Below are 17,942 nucleotides of genomic sequence, written 5' to 3' on the forward strand. Positions count from 1 at the left end.
TGTTACACTGCTGTATTTAAAATGGGTAACCAACAAGGACCTACGGTATAGCACAGAGAACTCTGCTCAGGGTTAAGTGGCAGCCTGGATGGGAGAAGAGTTTGAGGGAGAATGGATACATCTGTGTGTGTGTGGCTGAGTCCCTTTGATGTTCACCTGAAACTATCACAACACTGTTTGTTAATCGGCTATACCCCAGTACCAGGTGGGGGGGAAGGTTTTAAAAAGAGCTGAAGGGGTCTTCATTGAAAAGCAAGCCAGCCAGTCAGAAAACAAATCATTTATTTAGGGCTACTCTGTGTGTGAAGCATGTGATAGAAGCTGGAGAGGCATGCTTAAAGCCACACATCAATGGACTTAGGACAAATCAAAGTGGTAGCCAGAAGTCCTTGGTCCTGCCATTGCACTGCAGTCTGTTATCTCCACAAAACTCTGAAAAGTCAGAGATGCAGAAAACGGAAGATAAAATGGTAAGCTGGAGCAGAAGCTCTTCTTTTCTCACCAGGGCAGGAAGCCATGGGAAGACCACCCCACCCAATCATCCATAATCCAAATTGCCCAGAGAGTTCTAGGGCTGGCAAGATACTGCATTTCCACACTAAGCTGAGAACAGATTTCAGAGAAGGCTTCTGCAGGCACCTGCTTTCCTGAGATGTTGTTCCACTGTGTATTTGAAAGCAAGAAGGGACTTCAACCCTGTGAGAGAAATCAGAGTCAGAATCAATGGCAGGATTAGTACAATTTGAACTCAGGGATCATATGTATGTGGGCACAGGTCTTACAAATACAGGCAGAGATAAACATGGCAACAAAAACTAGAAGGATAAACATTAAAATGTGAACAATGATTACCTCCAGTGTGGCAGGCACTGTTGACAAACTCAAAAGCTAATCTCAGCCTCTTGACTATTGATGTTTCCATTCTAGAAGCTAGAAATACTTGTTTTGTCAAATTTCTCTGTAACTATGAGTGTTCATGTGATACAGTTCTGATCAATTAGGTGAAAGGGAAATCCACTAAGGGGCTTCTGGAAAAGCTTTTGTTTCTCGTTGAAGAGAGAGGGTTGAAAGGTGAGTTTGCCACTCTGTCCCATCATTCTTCTTCCTGCCTTGAACATGGTCATGATGACTGGAGCTATGGCAGCCACCTTGTAACTATGAAAATAATTGATGAAAAGTCAGCATGTTATTGGTCAGATGGAAAACTAGGAAGAGTTTAGATCCTTAGCAACCTAACTAAGCAACAGAACCAATACCAGAAACGCCTAACTCTGAGCTTCTATTCTTGCGATAAAAATAATTTCCTATTTATTTAAGCCACTGGATCATACTCTGGTTTCTCTTCAGATCGTATAAATCTTTTGCCTTTTAAGCCACTGGATCTTAGTTACTTGTTCTTGGAATACATCAGAGGGGAAAAATAATAAGACATTCTGGTAGGAGATGTAGGACCACAAAATATAAATGCAAATAAATAAGGAAATTATAGTGTTAGAAAGTAGAAAGTACTGAAAAGAAAATCAGGATAAGGGTGTGGGACAAGCATGAATACCTGGGTGGGTGAATAGGAAGCTGCACAAAATGGAGTTATCAGAGGAAATTCTATTGAAAAGAAATGACTGGAACAGATTTGAAGGAAGTGAGGGAGTTGTCTATGTGGGTGCCAGGACAAAAACATTCAAGGCATTCAAGAACATTCAGTTCAAGACTCCAAAGGAGGAAGTGAGCCTGGCATGTCTAAAGAATCTTGAGCAGTCCAGTGTGGGTGGAGCAGAGTGAAATGAGGGGTCTATTAGTAGATGACAGGACAGGAAGGAAAAGAGAGTTAGATCAGACAAGGTCCTGTGGGCCACAAGGAGGACGTTGGCTTTGATTCTGAATAAGGTGGGAGCCATGGAGTGCTGTAGGTAGAGAAGGGAAGATATCTGACTTGGTCGTTCACGAGCACCCTCCGGTTGCTACAAGGAGAACCGAGCAAGATAAGGCAGGGAAAAGACTAGAGAGGCAGCAAGGTAGACTTCTTTTGACCTTATTTCCATCATTGTGGATAGAGACAATAGGACTTGGACCACAGTAGAAGGAATGAAGGGAAAAAGAAGCAACCAGATTCTAGATCTATTTTGAGGAAGAGTCAGCAGGATTTGCTGAGGGAGCAGAGATGAGGGAACGGGAGAGAAAAAGCAGAGTCAAGCAGAGTCAATGTTAATTTCACAACTTCACTCTTGAACAATAGAAAAATAGAGGACCCTCTGTGGAAATGAGAGGTGGGGGAATCTGATGATGTGACATATTCCAAGTGAGAAGCTCATTTGGGACAGGCTACCTCTGAAATATCCATTAGATATCTAAGTAGGCATTTGGTAGGTGGTAGGTTATACGAGTATATAATTCAGGAGACAAGGCTGGACAGCACATTATTTAAATTTTGGGAGTCATTGCTGATAGGTGGTGGTATAGCCATGAGACTGGATGAGATCCACTGTGTAGAAGATCCAGTGTGCACTTTGATGGAAAATGATGTGTTGTCAGGGGATACCTCCTCCCCTCCAGGTTGTCTGGCTCTGATCTATAGTGGAACTACTTTACCATTGTATCAGTTTTAAACAACTGACAGTGATGGGAAACAATTTCATGGAAAAAATAGTTTTGCCTCTAATTGTGCATTCATTTTGATATTATTGAGATTATATATGTATCATAATTAATATATTAATACATAAATAAACACATTATGAATTTTATGCGCTATGTAATATAAATGATTCTATATAACTTCTGAATATTTACATTATATGTACATTATATATATTAAATAATATGAATAATTATATATAATGTCTATATATTTAAATTCTTATGTACAATTTATATATAATATAAATTTATATTTATATAGTACATAATTTGAAATGCATATGTTATACAATATGAATAATTACATATACAAAGTCTGTATATACAATTATATGTATAATTTATATATTACATATAAAATTTTTATATAATATATGTATTATATATTATACTTATATATATTTGTACTTATACCCTCTTACACTGTTGGTGGGAATGCAAATTAGTACAGCCACTATGGAAAACAGTGTGGAGATTTCTTAAAAAGCTGGAAATAGAACTGCCATATGACCCAGCAATCCCACTTCTGGGCATACACACCAAGGAAACCAGATCTGAAAGAGACACGTGCACCCCAATGTTCATCGCAGCACTGTTTATAATAGCCAGGACATGGAAGCAACCCAGATGCCCATCAGCAGACGAATGGATGAGGAAGCTGTGGTACATATATACCAGGGAATATTACTCAGCCATTAAAAAGAATTCATTTGAATCAGTTCTAATGAGATGGATGAAACTGGAGCCCATTATACAGAGCGAAGTAAGCCAGAAAGATAAAGACCATTACAGTATACTAACACATATATATGGAATTTAGAAAGATGGTAACGATAACCCTATATGCAAAACAGAAAAAGAGACTCAGATGTATAGAACAGACTTGTGGACTCTGGGAGAAGCCGAGGGTGGGATGTTTCAAGAGAACAGCATTGAAACATGTATATTATCTAGGGTGAAACAGATCACCAGCCCAGGTTGGGTGCATGAGACAAGTGCTCGGGCCTGGTGCACTGGGAAGACCCAGAGGGATCGGGTGGAGAGGGAGGTGGGAGGGGGGACCGGGATGGGGAATACATGTAAATCCATGGCTAATTCATTTCAATGTATGACAAAAACTACTGTAATGATGTAAAGTAATTAGCCTCCAACTAATAAAAATAAATGGAAAAAAATTTTTTTTATATAATATATGTATTATATATTATACTTTTATATATTTGTACTTATATGTATTTGTAGACTTATATGTATTTATACTTATATATATTTATATTTATTAATATATATCAATATATTGTTAATATATTAATAATATACAATATTATATAATAATATATAATATATTAAATATATAATATAATATAAATATATTATAAATGTTTATATAAATATATTTCAAATATATAAAAGTATATTTTAAATATATAGAAATATATTTTAAATAAATATAAGTATATAAATATATTTATATAAATATAAATAAATAAATATAAATGTATAATTATCAAATATATACTAAATATATAATAATTATAATAATATAATATAATACATTAATATATGTTAATATACTTATATATTATACTTTATATATTAATATATATTATATATTATACTTATATATACTTATAGCAGACTATAGTCCATGGAGTCACAAAGAGTGGGACATGCCTTAGCAACTAAACAACAATAACAAATATAAAATTTATATATTATAATATGAATAATTAGATGCAATATCTATTTACAATTATGTATATATAATTATATGATATATAGATATGTTATATTATATATATTACATTTATTTACCAATGAGGAAACCAGGCAGATGTTATAACTGGTTCAAAAGACAACACAAAGAGCATACATATATATAAATTAAAAGTAGAGTAATACTATGTATTATGTATACATTGTGAACATTGTATACATTATGAGCACTATGCATTATGTATACATTGTATATATTATATGTGTGACGTAATACACAGACATGTCTGTTCTTTGCATTCTCTGGTGAGCCAGTTACAACATCTCTTCATTCCTGCAGAATAAAATCCTTAACATATGCTTATTTCATATCCATGAGTCATGATTTTATCTTTTCAAGTTTGCACAGCTACTGAAGCACAGAGCTGGGATTTAAACCCAGGCAGCCTAGTTCCCCAATCCCCACTTTTAAATACCACAGTTTATCAAATGAGTCAATACACATGAATGTCAAAGCTATGGTTTTTCCAGTAGCCATATACGGATACGAGAGTTGGACCATAAAGAAGGCTGAGCACCAAAAAATTGATGCTTTTGAATTGTGGGGGTGGTGGTTTAGTCGTTCAGTCATGTCTGACTCTTGCGACCCCACAGACTGCAGCCCACCAGGCTCCTCTGTCCATGGAACCCTCGAGGCAAGAACACTGGAGTGGGTTGCCATTTCCTTCTCTGCTTTTGAACTGTAGCTCTAGAGAAAACTCTTAAGAGTCCCTTGGACAGCAAGGAGATCAAACCAGTCAATCCTAAAGGAAACCAACCCCGACTATTCATTGCAAGGACTGATGCTGAAGCTGAAGCTCCAGTACTTTGGCACCTGATGGGAGGAGTCAACTCACTGCAAAAGACCCTGATGCAAGGAAAAATTGAGGGCAGTAGGAGAAGGGGACAACATAAGATGAGATGGTTGGATGGTTATCACCAACTCAATGGACGTAAGTCTGAGCAAACTCTGAGAGATAGTGAAGGACAGGAAAGCCTGTTGTGCTGCAGTCCACAGGGTCACAAAGAGTTGGACACAAATGAGTGACTGAATAACAACAAATGCTTAGCTTATAGCAGGTACTCAACACATAACACTTGGTCTGACCAGAACATGCAGACAACACACAATCTCTCACCGTTTTGGAAGTGGAGGGAACGGATGACAGTAAGATCCCTGAGGTCTGGGTCTCAGAGCTGGGTTTAGTCTTCCTGGTCATGCATCTTCTGTATTCTTCACGTACCTGAAGGTGGATGCACACCATGGGGAGATGACACACTCTTAGATACAGGAGGAGTGTATGTGGCAGGGGCAATCTCCCTGGGAAGGACTGGGGCTGGGAGGGCAGCAGGTACACACCTGGCGGTTGAGCAGGCAATGAATGAGGAAGATGAAGGCCCCCTGCAAGCTGTTGATGACGGTGAAGAGATAAGCCATGATATTGGCCACGGGTCCAATCTGGAAAATGCCCAACACCCAGGAGCACCCCAAGATGAAGATCTGAGCAAAGGCTTTGAAGGTCAGTAACCTAGAGGGGAAGATTTGCAGAGGATATAGTTCTGGCTGTCATCCTCATGGGCCACCATGTTCCCAGGTATAGTCTGAGGTTGCCACCATGTGACCCATCACCTGGGTAAGAATAAATGTGGAACACAGGTTTCCAAGCCTAGAGGTAGGGAAGTCAAATCCTACAGCCATTGAAAAGGCAATTGGCCTACAGATACACATGGTCACAAAGATGTGTGGACACATGTATTTAATGCAATATTGTCGATGGTAATAAAAGGCTAGACATAAAGTAGCCAAGCCATGGAAGCAACCTAAATGGTCATCAGCAGATGGATGCATAAAGAAGACATGGTACATATAGACAATGGAATATTACACGGCCCTGAAAAAGGATGAAATAATGCCATTTGCAGCAACATGGATGGACCTAGAGATGATCATACTAAGTGAAGTAAGTCAGACAGAGAAAGACAAATAACATATGATATCACTTGTATGGGGAATTTGAAATATGGCACAAATGAAGCTATCTAAAAAACAAACAAACAAACTCACAGACACAGAGAACAGACTTGTGGTTACCAAGGGGGAGGGGGTGTGGGGGAGGGGTGAACTGAGAGTTTGGAGTTGGTGTGTGTGTTCACTCACTCAGTGGGGTCTGACTCTTTGTGACCCCATGGGCTGCAGCCTGCCAGGCTCCTCTGTCTATGGAATTCTTCAGGCAAGAATACTAGAGTGCTCTTCTCTGGGGGATCTTCCCAACCCAGGGATCAAACTCAGGTCTTCCACATTGCAGGTGGATTCTTTACCATCTGAGCTACCAGATCATTTAAATAAACTGTGTTCCATCCTTACACTGAAACACTATATCTTAAAAAAGGTATTGTCAACAGATTTTAGTATTGGAATAACTCGTTCCTCCTAGCAATGATGCTAAGGCATGCTTCACGTGCCTTCCTGATCTAGACACTGGGCTATATTCCATTTGGAGTGTGGGACCAGGCTTACAAAAGGTACTCAGTGAATATTTGGGGAAAGAAGGAAAGGAGACAAGAAGATGAGGGGAAAGGGAGGCTGGACTGTACCTGGTGTCTTTGAGTGTGGAGACTTCCGCACTGACACTAGAAAGCTTCTGCCTCAGGATACATAGTGTCCAAGTCAGGAGGATGGAGTTGACCTACAGAGCCAAGAAGGGATGGAAAGTCTGGATATACAAATGGATGATGGCCAGCCCATTTATGAAAAGAGAACTTTGATCTATAGTCTACAGTAACCACTCCAAGAAGCCCAAACAATAACTCCTTCAGCAACCAACCCCAGAGGATTAGGACTTGACTGATAATTGACAGCCTCCCTCATTTCTACGTCTGCTTCCAACTTAGGACCAAAAGAAGAAAGCCAGTATGTAACCCTTACCGATTACTTAGGATGCCCTGCATTTAGTCAGCCTACCTGTAGAGTCCTTGTGTCAACAGCCTCTGAGCAACGCATACCTGAAGCCTTCCCTTTTTTCTCTATAAAACTTTCCCACTCATCTGCCTATTTTTGAGTCTCTGACAAAAGCAAGTGATTTGACAAATGAAAGTGGCTGAGTCCCTTACCACGTGTGTTAGTGCTCAGACGTGTCCGACTCTTTGCAACCCCATGGACTGTAGCCCGCCAGGCTTCTCTGTCCATGGGATTCTCCAGGCAAGAATACTGGAGTGGGTTGCCATGCCCTCCTCCAGGTGATCTTCCCGACCCAGGGATTGAATCCACTTTTCTTACATCTCCTGCATTGGCAGGCACGTTCTTTACCACAAAGCGCACCTGGGAAGCCCTGGGTCTCTTTGATCCTCCTCCAAAACACACCAAACCAAGCAATCAGCTTACCACTATAATTGTGCACACTGGCCCCAGGAAGCTCCAGATGAACCCTGTTTCTGTATTCAGCCAGCAGCTATGAAGAAAAACAGGAGTTAGTCATTGTATCCAAGTCCCAACCCTCAAATGACTCACGCCCTGCCAGATATGCTTATGGAAGAGTATTGGAGGATGAGGTCAAAGTGAAAATTTTCTTTCAGACCTTCTTCCTTAGTGAACGTTCCTGAAATGTTCTCTTAACACCTGGGATAGAGATCATTTCTCAGTTCATAACCTTTGTACTCTCTCTCTCCAGAACTCTCCACAGTACACTTTGTCATTCAGTTCAAATATCACCTCCTCTCAAAAGTCACACTGTGTCTGGTCCTCTCCTAGCAAAATTTGCTGCTTTTTTTTTTCATAACATCTATCAGTATCATAAATTATCTTGCTCAGTTGTTTGTTTACATTGTCTATCTTTCCCTACTAGACTATGAGCTGCAGGAGAATTTGGACTTTGAATGTTTTGTTTATCTCTGAATACCCATCACTTAGTGCAAAGCCTGGCATGGATGAGGCATTCTGTAATTATTTGTTAATAGAAATGAAGAGAGAAATGGAGTGTTTCCTGACATATCAGTAAACAAGGATGTCACAGCCATCAGCGATTGCAGTCCTCCAAAAGTGAATTTCTGAGCCTAGAGGGCGATCAGGAAAAACAATACCTGCTATCAAGCAGCTATAAACCACTCCCCTTGGTGAGCACTGAAGACCTAGGGGTGGGAATGTGAAAAACCAGGATATTGGCCCCAGATAGCTGGGATGCAAATGAAAAGAATGATTTTAGTGAGCCCAGACTTTGTTGACAAAGGTCCATATAGTGAAAGTTATGGTTTTTCCAGTAGTCATGTATGGCCCAAGAGTTGGACCATAAAGAAGGCTGAGCACTGAAGAATTAATGCTTTTGTACTGTGGTGCTGGAGAAGACTCTTGAGAGTCTGTTGGACACCAAGGGGATTAAACCAGTCAATCCTAAAGGAAATCAACCCTGAATATTCATTGGAAGGATTGATGTTGAAGTTGAAGCTCCAATACTTTGGCCACCTGATAAGAAGAGCTGACTCATTGGAAAAGACCCTGATGCTGGGAAAGATTGAGGGCAGGAGGAGAAGGGGGTGACAGAGGAGGAGATGGTTGACTGTCATCACTGACTCAATGGACATGAGTTTGAGTAAATTCCAGGAAATAGTGAAGGACAGGGAAACCTGGTGTGCTGCAGTCCATGGGGTCACAAAGAGTTGGACACAACTGAGCAACTGAACAACAACTGTAACTAGTATCTTCTCACATAGAACCTTTGATAAATCTACCTCACTTTATTTCATTATTTTTTCTTTTTTTGCATATTGTCACCGTGCTTATTTATTTATTTATTTATTTATTTTTCCATTTATTTTTATTAGTTGGAGGCTAATTACTTTACAACATTGCAGTGGTTTTTGTCATACATTGAAATGAATTAGCCATGGATTTACATGTATTCCCCATCCCGGTCCCCCCTCCCACCTCCCTCTCCACCCCATCCCTCTGGGTCTTCCCAGTGCACCAGGCCCGAGCACTTGTCTCATGCATCCAACCTGGGCTGGTGATCTGTTTCACCCTAGATATACATGTTTCGATGCTGTTCTCTTGAAACATCCCACCCTCGCCTTCTCCCACAGAGTCCACAAGTCTGTTCTAGACATCTGAGTCTCTTTTTCTGTTTTGCATATAGGGTTATCGTTACCATCTTTCTAAATTCCATATATATGTGTTAGTATACTGTAATGGTCTTTATCTTTCTGGCTTACTTCGCTCTGTATAATGGGCTCCAGTTTCACCCATCTCATTAGAACTGATTCAAATGAATTCTTTTTAATGGCTGAGTAATATTCCATGGTGTATATGTACCACAGCTTCCTCATCCATTCGTCTGCTGATGGGCATCTAGGTTGCTTCCATGTCCTGGCTATTATAGACAGTGCTCCGATGAACATTGGGGTGCACGTGTCTCTTTTAGATCTGGTTTCCTCGGTGTGTATGCCCAGAAGTGGGATTGCTGGGTCATATGGCAGTTCTATTTCCAGTTTTTTAAGAAATCTCCACACTGTTTTCCATAGTGGAACTCCTCCAGCTCAACTCCAGAAAAATAAATGACCCAATCAAAAAATGGGCCAAAGAACTAAACAGACATTTCTCCAAGGAAGACATTCAGATGGCACAAAAACACATGAAAAGATGCTCAACATCACTCATTATCAGAGAAATGCAAATCAAAACCACAATGAGGTACCATTACACGCCAGTCAGGATGGCTGCTATCCAAAAGTCTACAAGCAATAAATGCTGGAGAGGGTGTGGAGAAAAGGGAACCCTCTTACACTGTTGATGGGAATGCAAATTAGTACAGCCACTATGGAAAACAGTATGGAGATTTCTACCTCACTTTAAAACAGACCATGGCAGAATATTTCTAAGCCATAAAAAGGGACGAATTTGGGTCAGTTGTAGTGAGGTGGATGTACCTAGAGCCTGTTATGCAGAGCAAAGTAAGTCAGAAAGAGAAAAACAAATACCGTATATTAATGCATATACATGGAATCTAGAAAAATGGTACTGATGAATGTATTTGCAGAGAGGGAATGAAGATGCAGATGTAGAGAACAGATTTGTGAACACAGTGGAGAAAGGAGAGGGTGGGACAAATTGAGACAGTACCATTGACATATACACACACTCATGTGTAAAATAGATAGCCAGTGCAAGCATGCTCAGTTGCTTCACTCGTGTCTGACTCTTTGCAACCCTATGGACTGTAGCCTGCCAGGCTCCTATTGTCCATGGAGTTGTTAGTGAGAGGCTGCTGTGTAATACAGGGAGCCCAGCTTGGTGCTCTGTGACAACCTAGAGAGAGTGGGGTGGTAGAGGGGAAGGAGGCTGATGAGGGAGGGGACAAATACATACTTATGATTGATTCACGTTGTTATATGGTAGAAACCAACACAACATTGTAATTTTCCTCCAATTAAAAACTAAATGAAAAAAAAAAGAGACCATGGCAAAAGAATCGTGGCAATAATAACATGTATAATGCTTTACATTGTGCCAGACACTGTCTAAATATTTTGCAGACACTAACTCGCTCAACACTCACAATAACACTATAATATAGGTATTGTCATCAGCTTGCATATAATAGATGAGGAAATGAGAGCATACAGAGTTTAAGTAACTTGCCCAAGGCAGCATAGCTAGACAGTGGTATAGCCAGGATCCAGACCCAAGCAAGTAGGCTCTATAGTCCACGAACTGAAAACTTTGCAATCAAGTTTACTGTTTACATTGCCACTACCCACCGATACTATAGTGCAAACAGTGGCTTCCGGATTTGTGCAGTGCACAACCTGTGCTACTGCCCATGGCAGGCCTGAGACCTACAGCCCATAAAGTAAGAGCTCAATAAATGGTAGGCGTGACTACTGATCCTGTTATTGCTCTTTTGTATGTTCATTTAATTATCACCATGGAATGATTAATAATAACAATAATTTTCAGGGAAAGAGAAGAATGTCACTTACCGATTATACATCCCATAACCCTGTGGTTGTAAGCCAGCAGAGGCAGCCACCACTACCCCCGGGAGCCCATAGCCAAAGGCGCAGAGATACAGCATCTTGATGTTCCGAGAACTGAAGTAATTCACCACTTTCAGGTTCCTGACCATAAGGAAGAGTATCACAGCCTCCACCAGCATCCAGAAGAAGCACGCAAGGAAAAGGTAGTGCAGAAAGCCTGCGATGAGGGCGCAGCCCATCTGTGGAGGAGAATCAGGCACCTTCAGTCTCCCTTACTCCAGGGAGTATGTTCAGAGGAAGAGGGCGGAGAAGCAGTTCCTCTATTGCTGTTGTTGTTGCTTTTGATAGGTAAGAAGTGGATTTATTTACAGTGTGCATTATTTATTTAGAATGTATATCTATACATTCCATATAGCTTCCCAAGTGGCTCAGTGGTAAAGAATCCACCTGCCAATGCAGGAGATGCAAGACACACGGGTTCGATCCCTGGGTTGGGAAGATCTCCTGGAGGAGGGCATGGCAACCCACTCCTGTATTCTTGCCTTGAGAATCCCATGGACGGAGGAACCTGGTGGGCTACAGTCCATGTGGTCACAAAAAGTCAGACATGACTGAGCATGCACACCACACACTACACACACACACACACACACACACACACACACACACACACACATTCCATGACAGAATTCTGTCCGTCTCAAAAGAAGAAAGCAGCTGTGAACACAGGGTGGTTAGTTTTTATGGGCTGGGTAATTTCATAGGCTAACAAGTAGGAGGATTATTTCAACTATATATTTGGGGGAAGGAGCAGGGATTTCCAGGAATTGGGCCACTGCCCACTTTTTAGTCTTTGATGGTGGACCTGGCTGCCTGTGGGTGGTCATTTAGCATCCTAATGTATTACAGTAGTGTATAATGAGGCTCAAGGTCTAGTGCAAGTTGAATCTTCTGCCATCTTGGACCTATTTGGGTCTAATCAGTTTATACTGTATCCTCAAAAGCTATGTCATTCTTTCAGGGTTGTGTCCTGCCTCCTTCTCTGATTCATGTTGTTGCATGGCAGAAGCCAGCACAGAGTTATAAAGCAATTATCTTCCGATAAAATTTTTTAAAAAACCAAACCATAAAGGGGCTACTTTGACTGGACTTCCCCAAACACAGCCTCTTCATTCATTCCACAAATATTTATAGATATATTCTTTACTACAGGTAGTTCCATCCCTTTATTAGGGACACCAATCATTCTGGCTTCCCTAGAAATGAGTTTCCTCAGGATGTACCACTTCCAGTGCTAAAGCTGGGAGAGTCTGAGAGAAAAACAGATAGACGATCACCCTACTTTAGGGAATGTTTGAAGATACAGGGGTCGGGGGAGGAGAAGGGATCCACAAACTACAGCCATGGACCGGTTGCAGGTTTTGTAATTAACATCTCATTGACACACAGCCTTCCCCATTTATGTATTCTCTGTGGCCGCTTTCAGGTTTCCCTGGTGTCTCAGTGGGTAAAGAACTCGTGTGCCAATGCCAGGAGATGGGTGAGGGGAGGCTCAGTCTCTGGGTCAGAAAGATCCCCTGGAGAAGGAAATGGCAACCCATTCAGTATTCTTGCCCCATGGATAGAGGAGCCTGACGGGGTACAGTCCATGGGGTCGCAAAGAGTCAGACACGACTGAGTGACTAAACAACAACATGGCTTTGTTCATGCTAAAATGGCAGAGTTGAGTAGCTGCCAATGGAGACCACAGCATCTGCAAAATTAAAGATACTTTTATCTGCTTCTTTACAGGAAAATTTTGTTCACCCTAGGTCCCATGATAAGAGGTGGGGAGTGCTACTAGCCTTTGGCTCCCAAGGGGTCTAGGAAGTGAAACATCCCATAGTGAGAGGGTAGTTCTGCTTTAAGAATGATCATCCCACCTGAAATGTCACTAGTGCTTCCTTTGGAAATACCCCGAGAACCTACTGTTTCTGACACAGTTATTGGAGCTTAATTGGCCAAAAGTTCTTGTTCTCATGGGACACACAATCTTGTGGAAGAGGTAGATACACAATAAGTAAAACAAGAACAAAAAAAAATCAATATGGTTTCAAATTTTAATAGGTGCTGGGAAAAGATGCAAAAGAGAGTGATAAAAAGTAGAATTTCTCACCTATGGATGCGACTAGAGATGATCTCACTAAGTGAAGTAAGTCAGAAAGAGAAAACAATTACTGTATGATATCATTTATATGTGGAATCTAAACTATGATACAAACGAACCTACCTACAAAACAGAAACAGACTCACAGACATAGAGAGCAGACTCATAGTCACCAAGGTGGGGGGAGGGAGAGGGATGGACTGGGAGTTTGGGGTGGTTAGATGCAAATTATTAAATTTAGAATGGATAGACACAAGGTCCTACTGTATAGCACAGAGAACTATGCTGAATATCCAGTGATAAACCAGAATGGAAAGGAATATTAAAAAAGAATGTACATATGTATACAAATGAGTGACTTTTTTGTACAGCAGAGATTGCCACAACACAGTAAATCAACTATATTTCAGTTTTTAAACAAAGAATTTCTCAACTGTAGCATTACTAATATTTATAACACTGCTACTGCTTGCTGTGTTGTGTGCAGTCATGTCTGATTCTTTGTAACCCCAGACAAGCCCACCACGCTCCTTGGTCTGTGGGATTCCCAGGCAGGAATGGAATGGGTAACCATTTCTTCCTCCAGGGATCTTTCTGACCCAGGGACTGAACCCAGGTCTCCTGCATTGCAGGCGGATTCTTTACCAGCTAGGCCATAAGGGAAGACATTTGTAACACTATTGCCTTATTATTTTCTGCTGTGGGAAGATGGGGGAGACTGTCCTGTGCATTGTAAGATGTTTAGCAGCATCCCCTCCCAAAGGTGACAACTAACACATCTGACATTGCCAAGTGTCCCCTGAGGGCACGGAATCATCCCAGGTAAGAACCAAAGGCTTAAAGAGTAGGAAGAGAGACCACCCCCATACATAACATGATCAGGAAAATCATTCTAAACTGAGACCTATCACAAGAAGGCATCAACTAGAAGCTGGCAGATGAGTATGGAAAGAGGGAAAAGCATGTGCAAGGGTCCTGAGGTGGAAAGTAGCATTGAGGGAGTTAGGTGAGGATGAGCAGAAGCAGATTGGGAAATGATGTGGATGGATGGGGACACAGCCTGAGGGATACGATACCTGGTTGTCAGTCTTGTCCACACCAGTGAGAAACAGTATCTTGGCCAAGAAGAGGCATATGCAGAGGTGCAGGTGGATGTAGGTGTTCTGGTTTCGGATGGTGCGACACACAAGGAAGGTGATGATGGCCGTGGCAAGACACACCAGTGAGATGATCATGCCCACGTGACTGATGAGGTACAGGGTGAACTCCATCTGTCAGAAAAGAGATACACTGTTGGCCTCAGAGAAAGACCAGTATAACCCACAGGCAGGAAAAAGAACTATCCAGACTCTTGGCTCAGGTATATAGAGCTTGGAAGCTTTTTCTCCCTTGGGTGCTCGGTGTGAACTAGACATTGTTCATCATCACCCTTTGACATCCATAGCACCCATTCTCATCCCTGACCTATGCCCTATTCCTACATGGTAAGACATCTACAAACTACATTTCCCATAATCTCTTGGGGCTAAGGTCCTGAACATCATTTAGGTTCTCCAGTGAGATGCACACATGAAGGTTTTAAAAGGCAGGATGGAGGCAGATACCAGTTTTCTGCAGACAGGAGTGAGCTGTGGTTGGACTTCACGTCCTGTCTATCTGATCTTTAATTTCATGGATGTGGGGTGAAATGCCAAAGGTAATTTATGACCCCTGGATTTCAGCTGCAGAGGGGTGATCTTGAAGCCAAATTCAAGTGGCAGAACCCCCTGACTTCAAGTCCTCCATCCCTTCCAAGAATTCTGTGATCATCCAAGCCCCTGTATTAAATACTTTCCTGCTTGACATACCTTGAGAGGTTCCTGTTACCTGCACTGAACCAGGACTGATAATAGGTGTTCCGAGATGCTCCAACTTCTAGGAGTGGAGGTGACAAGTTGAGTCCTTCCCTGTGCCATTATTTGTAATTAACTTTATTGGGGTGCTTTCTGTGTGTTAAAGATATGCCAGACACCAGCTTCTCTATGATGCTGTGATGTAGTGGTTAAGACTACAATTCTGCCAGTTTCTGGCTGTTTAAGCTTGGGCAAGATACTTAACTGCTCTGTGCCCATTTCTTCCTCTGTTAAAATGAGGATACTAACAGTAACTATCATGTGGAACAGTTCCAAGAGGATTCAACGAAAATGCTTAAAGTACTTACAACAGTGCAGAAAACATGCATAAATGTTCATTTTCATCATCATTTTTTCTCTTTTTCCCTAATTAAATGCTGATGCTTTTTATTTTTTGTTTTTGTCTTTGGGCCACACTTTGTGGTATCTTAGTTCCCAGACCTGGGATTGAACCCAGGACATGGAAGTGAAAGTGCTGAGTCCTGATCACTGGACTGCCAGGGAACTCCTGAGTCATCATTTTTCTCTTGTTCTCATTTTTAAGATGAAAACATTTGGCTCAGCTCAGAGAGGCTGAGTGATATGCCAATGGAAACACAGCTACGAAGTGATTGAGATGGGACTTGAAACTAGGCTGGACTTGCTCTGGATCGAATTTTCTTGTCTTAAGCCTTACATTCTTCTAAGTAGCAATTTAGGACCTGCTTGGCAGAGAACTGAACTCGGGATCATGTGATAGACAAGGATACCCATCACAGCACTGATGAGCATGTCTTTCCTCTCTACCAAACCTAGCTTCTCACTGAGGCTTATTTCATGTTCCACCACCTCCCTGACCTAACCCCACTTCTCAGTGACACAACTGTCAGTTTCTGTAACACAAATTCTTGCACCATTTACAGGCAGACCTCAGAGACAGTGCAGGTTCAATTCCAGACCACCGCAATAAAGCAAATATTGGCAATAAAATGAGTCACATGAATTTTTATCTCCCAGTGCATATAAAAGTTATGTTTACATGCCACTATACTCACCATACACGTTTAAAGTGTATAATAGCACATGTCTGGAAATGTAGATACCTTTATTAAAAAATACTTTATTGCTAAAAGATGCTGCCGTCATCTGAGCCTTCAGTGAGTCATAATCTTTTTGCTGGTGGAAGGTTTGAGATGTTTTGAGAATGACCAAAATGTGACACAGAGATATGGAGTGAGCAAATGCTGTTGGGAAAATGGTGCCAACAGACTTGCTCAATGCACACAGGGTCGCCACAAACCTTCAATTTGTTTTCTCTCTCTCTTTTTTTTTTTTAAAAAGTGATATCTGCAAAGTGCAATAAAATGAAGTATGCCTATAGACGATTTTGGAGAAAGAGACCTCTGGACTCAGACCATCCTGGGTTTGAATCCCATCTCTACTAATTATTGGCTTCATGACTAAACAGACTACTGAGGTCCAGCCTCCTGTCCTGAGAAGGGCATCTAAAAACAGCTAAAGAGTCAAGCACATAGTGTGTGTTAAGGCGCTTCAGTCGTGTCTGACTCTTTTCGACCCCATGGACTATATCCTGCCAGGCTCCTCTGTCCATGGGATTCTCCAGGCAAGAACACTGGAGTGAGTTACCATGTCCTTCTCCAGGGGATCTTCCTGATCCAGGGATCAAACCCACATCACTTTCCATCTCCTGTATTGGCAGGTGTGTTCTTTACACTAGCACCACCTGGGAAGCCCAGGTGCTCTATAAGTGGGGTTTGTGGTTATTATCGTGCCTGCACCTGTTTAGAGTCAGTTCTCATTTCATATACAAGTGTCATGGCTTCTCAACCAGACCATGAATTCTCTAAGGGCAGAGATATGGCACACACCCCTTCTGTCCCCTTGACTCCCTCCCACAATGCTCAATTCCATGAGAGGCGCACAATGGATGTTAATCAGTATTTTCCCGTTGGATTTGAGGACCCAGACTACAGAGCGTCATTACTGACCGTGAGCTCCCCAGAAGCCATGATGACGGCCAAGTTCACCATTCGATTACAGCCGCAGACAGTATGCGTCTTGGAAGCTTCAAGGAGCACACAGCCTGAGCGTGTCCATCTGCCTCCCTCCACATCTGGTCTCCAGGTAACGCAGATAGCACTCTCAAAATCCTGCTTTGGCTGAAAATTCAGAACCTTTAGTTACCTGAGAATCCATCTTGAATGGATTCAACCTGACCAACTCAAGAAAATGTGGGCATGTTCTGTACAGAATAGAGAAAAATGCTGATATTTCAATGTGCAGTGATGAAAAGAAATGTCTCAGGTGCCAGACCTGTATCCATTACCAACTTGGTTATAATTACTATAAATAAAGTTCGTGTAAATGTTCCTGCATCAACATTACTTAATCTAACCTCAACCTTACCCATTGATGAATGGAAAAATGCCACATTGAAATAGAAGAGCTCATTTTTCTAGCAGTGGATTTTGGGAAGTCGTTGAGTTATCAGAAATTGTGGACACTTGCTGCTTAATGTTGTCACTAAGTCATGTCCGACTCTTTGCGAA

General features: G+C 41.5%; 1 protein-coding gene across 3 annotated transcripts in view; it reads right to left on the reverse strand.

Moving 5' to 3' along the window:
- Positions 1-265: 265 nt before the first annotated feature.
- Positions 266-17,942, reverse strand: part of ADGRE1 (adhesion G protein-coupled receptor E1) — a 66,287-nt gene continuing 48,610 nt past the window's right edge. For all 3 annotated transcript variants that reach the window (XM_070464831.1, XM_070464832.1, XM_070464830.1), the window contains 8 exons: positions 17,382-17,552; positions 14,578-14,772; positions 11,359-11,594; positions 7,772-7,838; positions 6,985-7,076; positions 5,750-5,918; positions 5,529-5,633; positions 266-696 (listed from right to left, as the gene is read on the reverse strand). In XM_070464831.1, the coding sequence (XP_070320932.1) occupies positions 691-696; positions 5,529-5,633; positions 5,750-5,918; positions 6,985-7,076; positions 7,772-7,838; positions 11,359-11,594; positions 14,578-14,772; positions 17,382-17,552 (1,041 nt within the window). In that variant the 3' untranslated portion in view covers positions 266-690. The remainder of the gene's footprint in view (positions 697-5,528; positions 5,634-5,749; positions 5,919-6,984; positions 7,077-7,771; positions 7,839-11,358; positions 11,595-14,577; positions 14,773-17,381; positions 17,553-17,942) is intronic.

Source organism: Odocoileus virginianus, chromosome 3 (assembly GCF_023699985.2).
Source record: "Odocoileus virginianus isolate 20LAN1187 ecotype Illinois chromosome 3, Ovbor_1.2, whole genome shotgun sequence".
Classification (NCBI taxonomy): domain Eukaryota; kingdom Metazoa; phylum Chordata; class Mammalia; order Artiodactyla; family Cervidae; genus Odocoileus; species Odocoileus virginianus.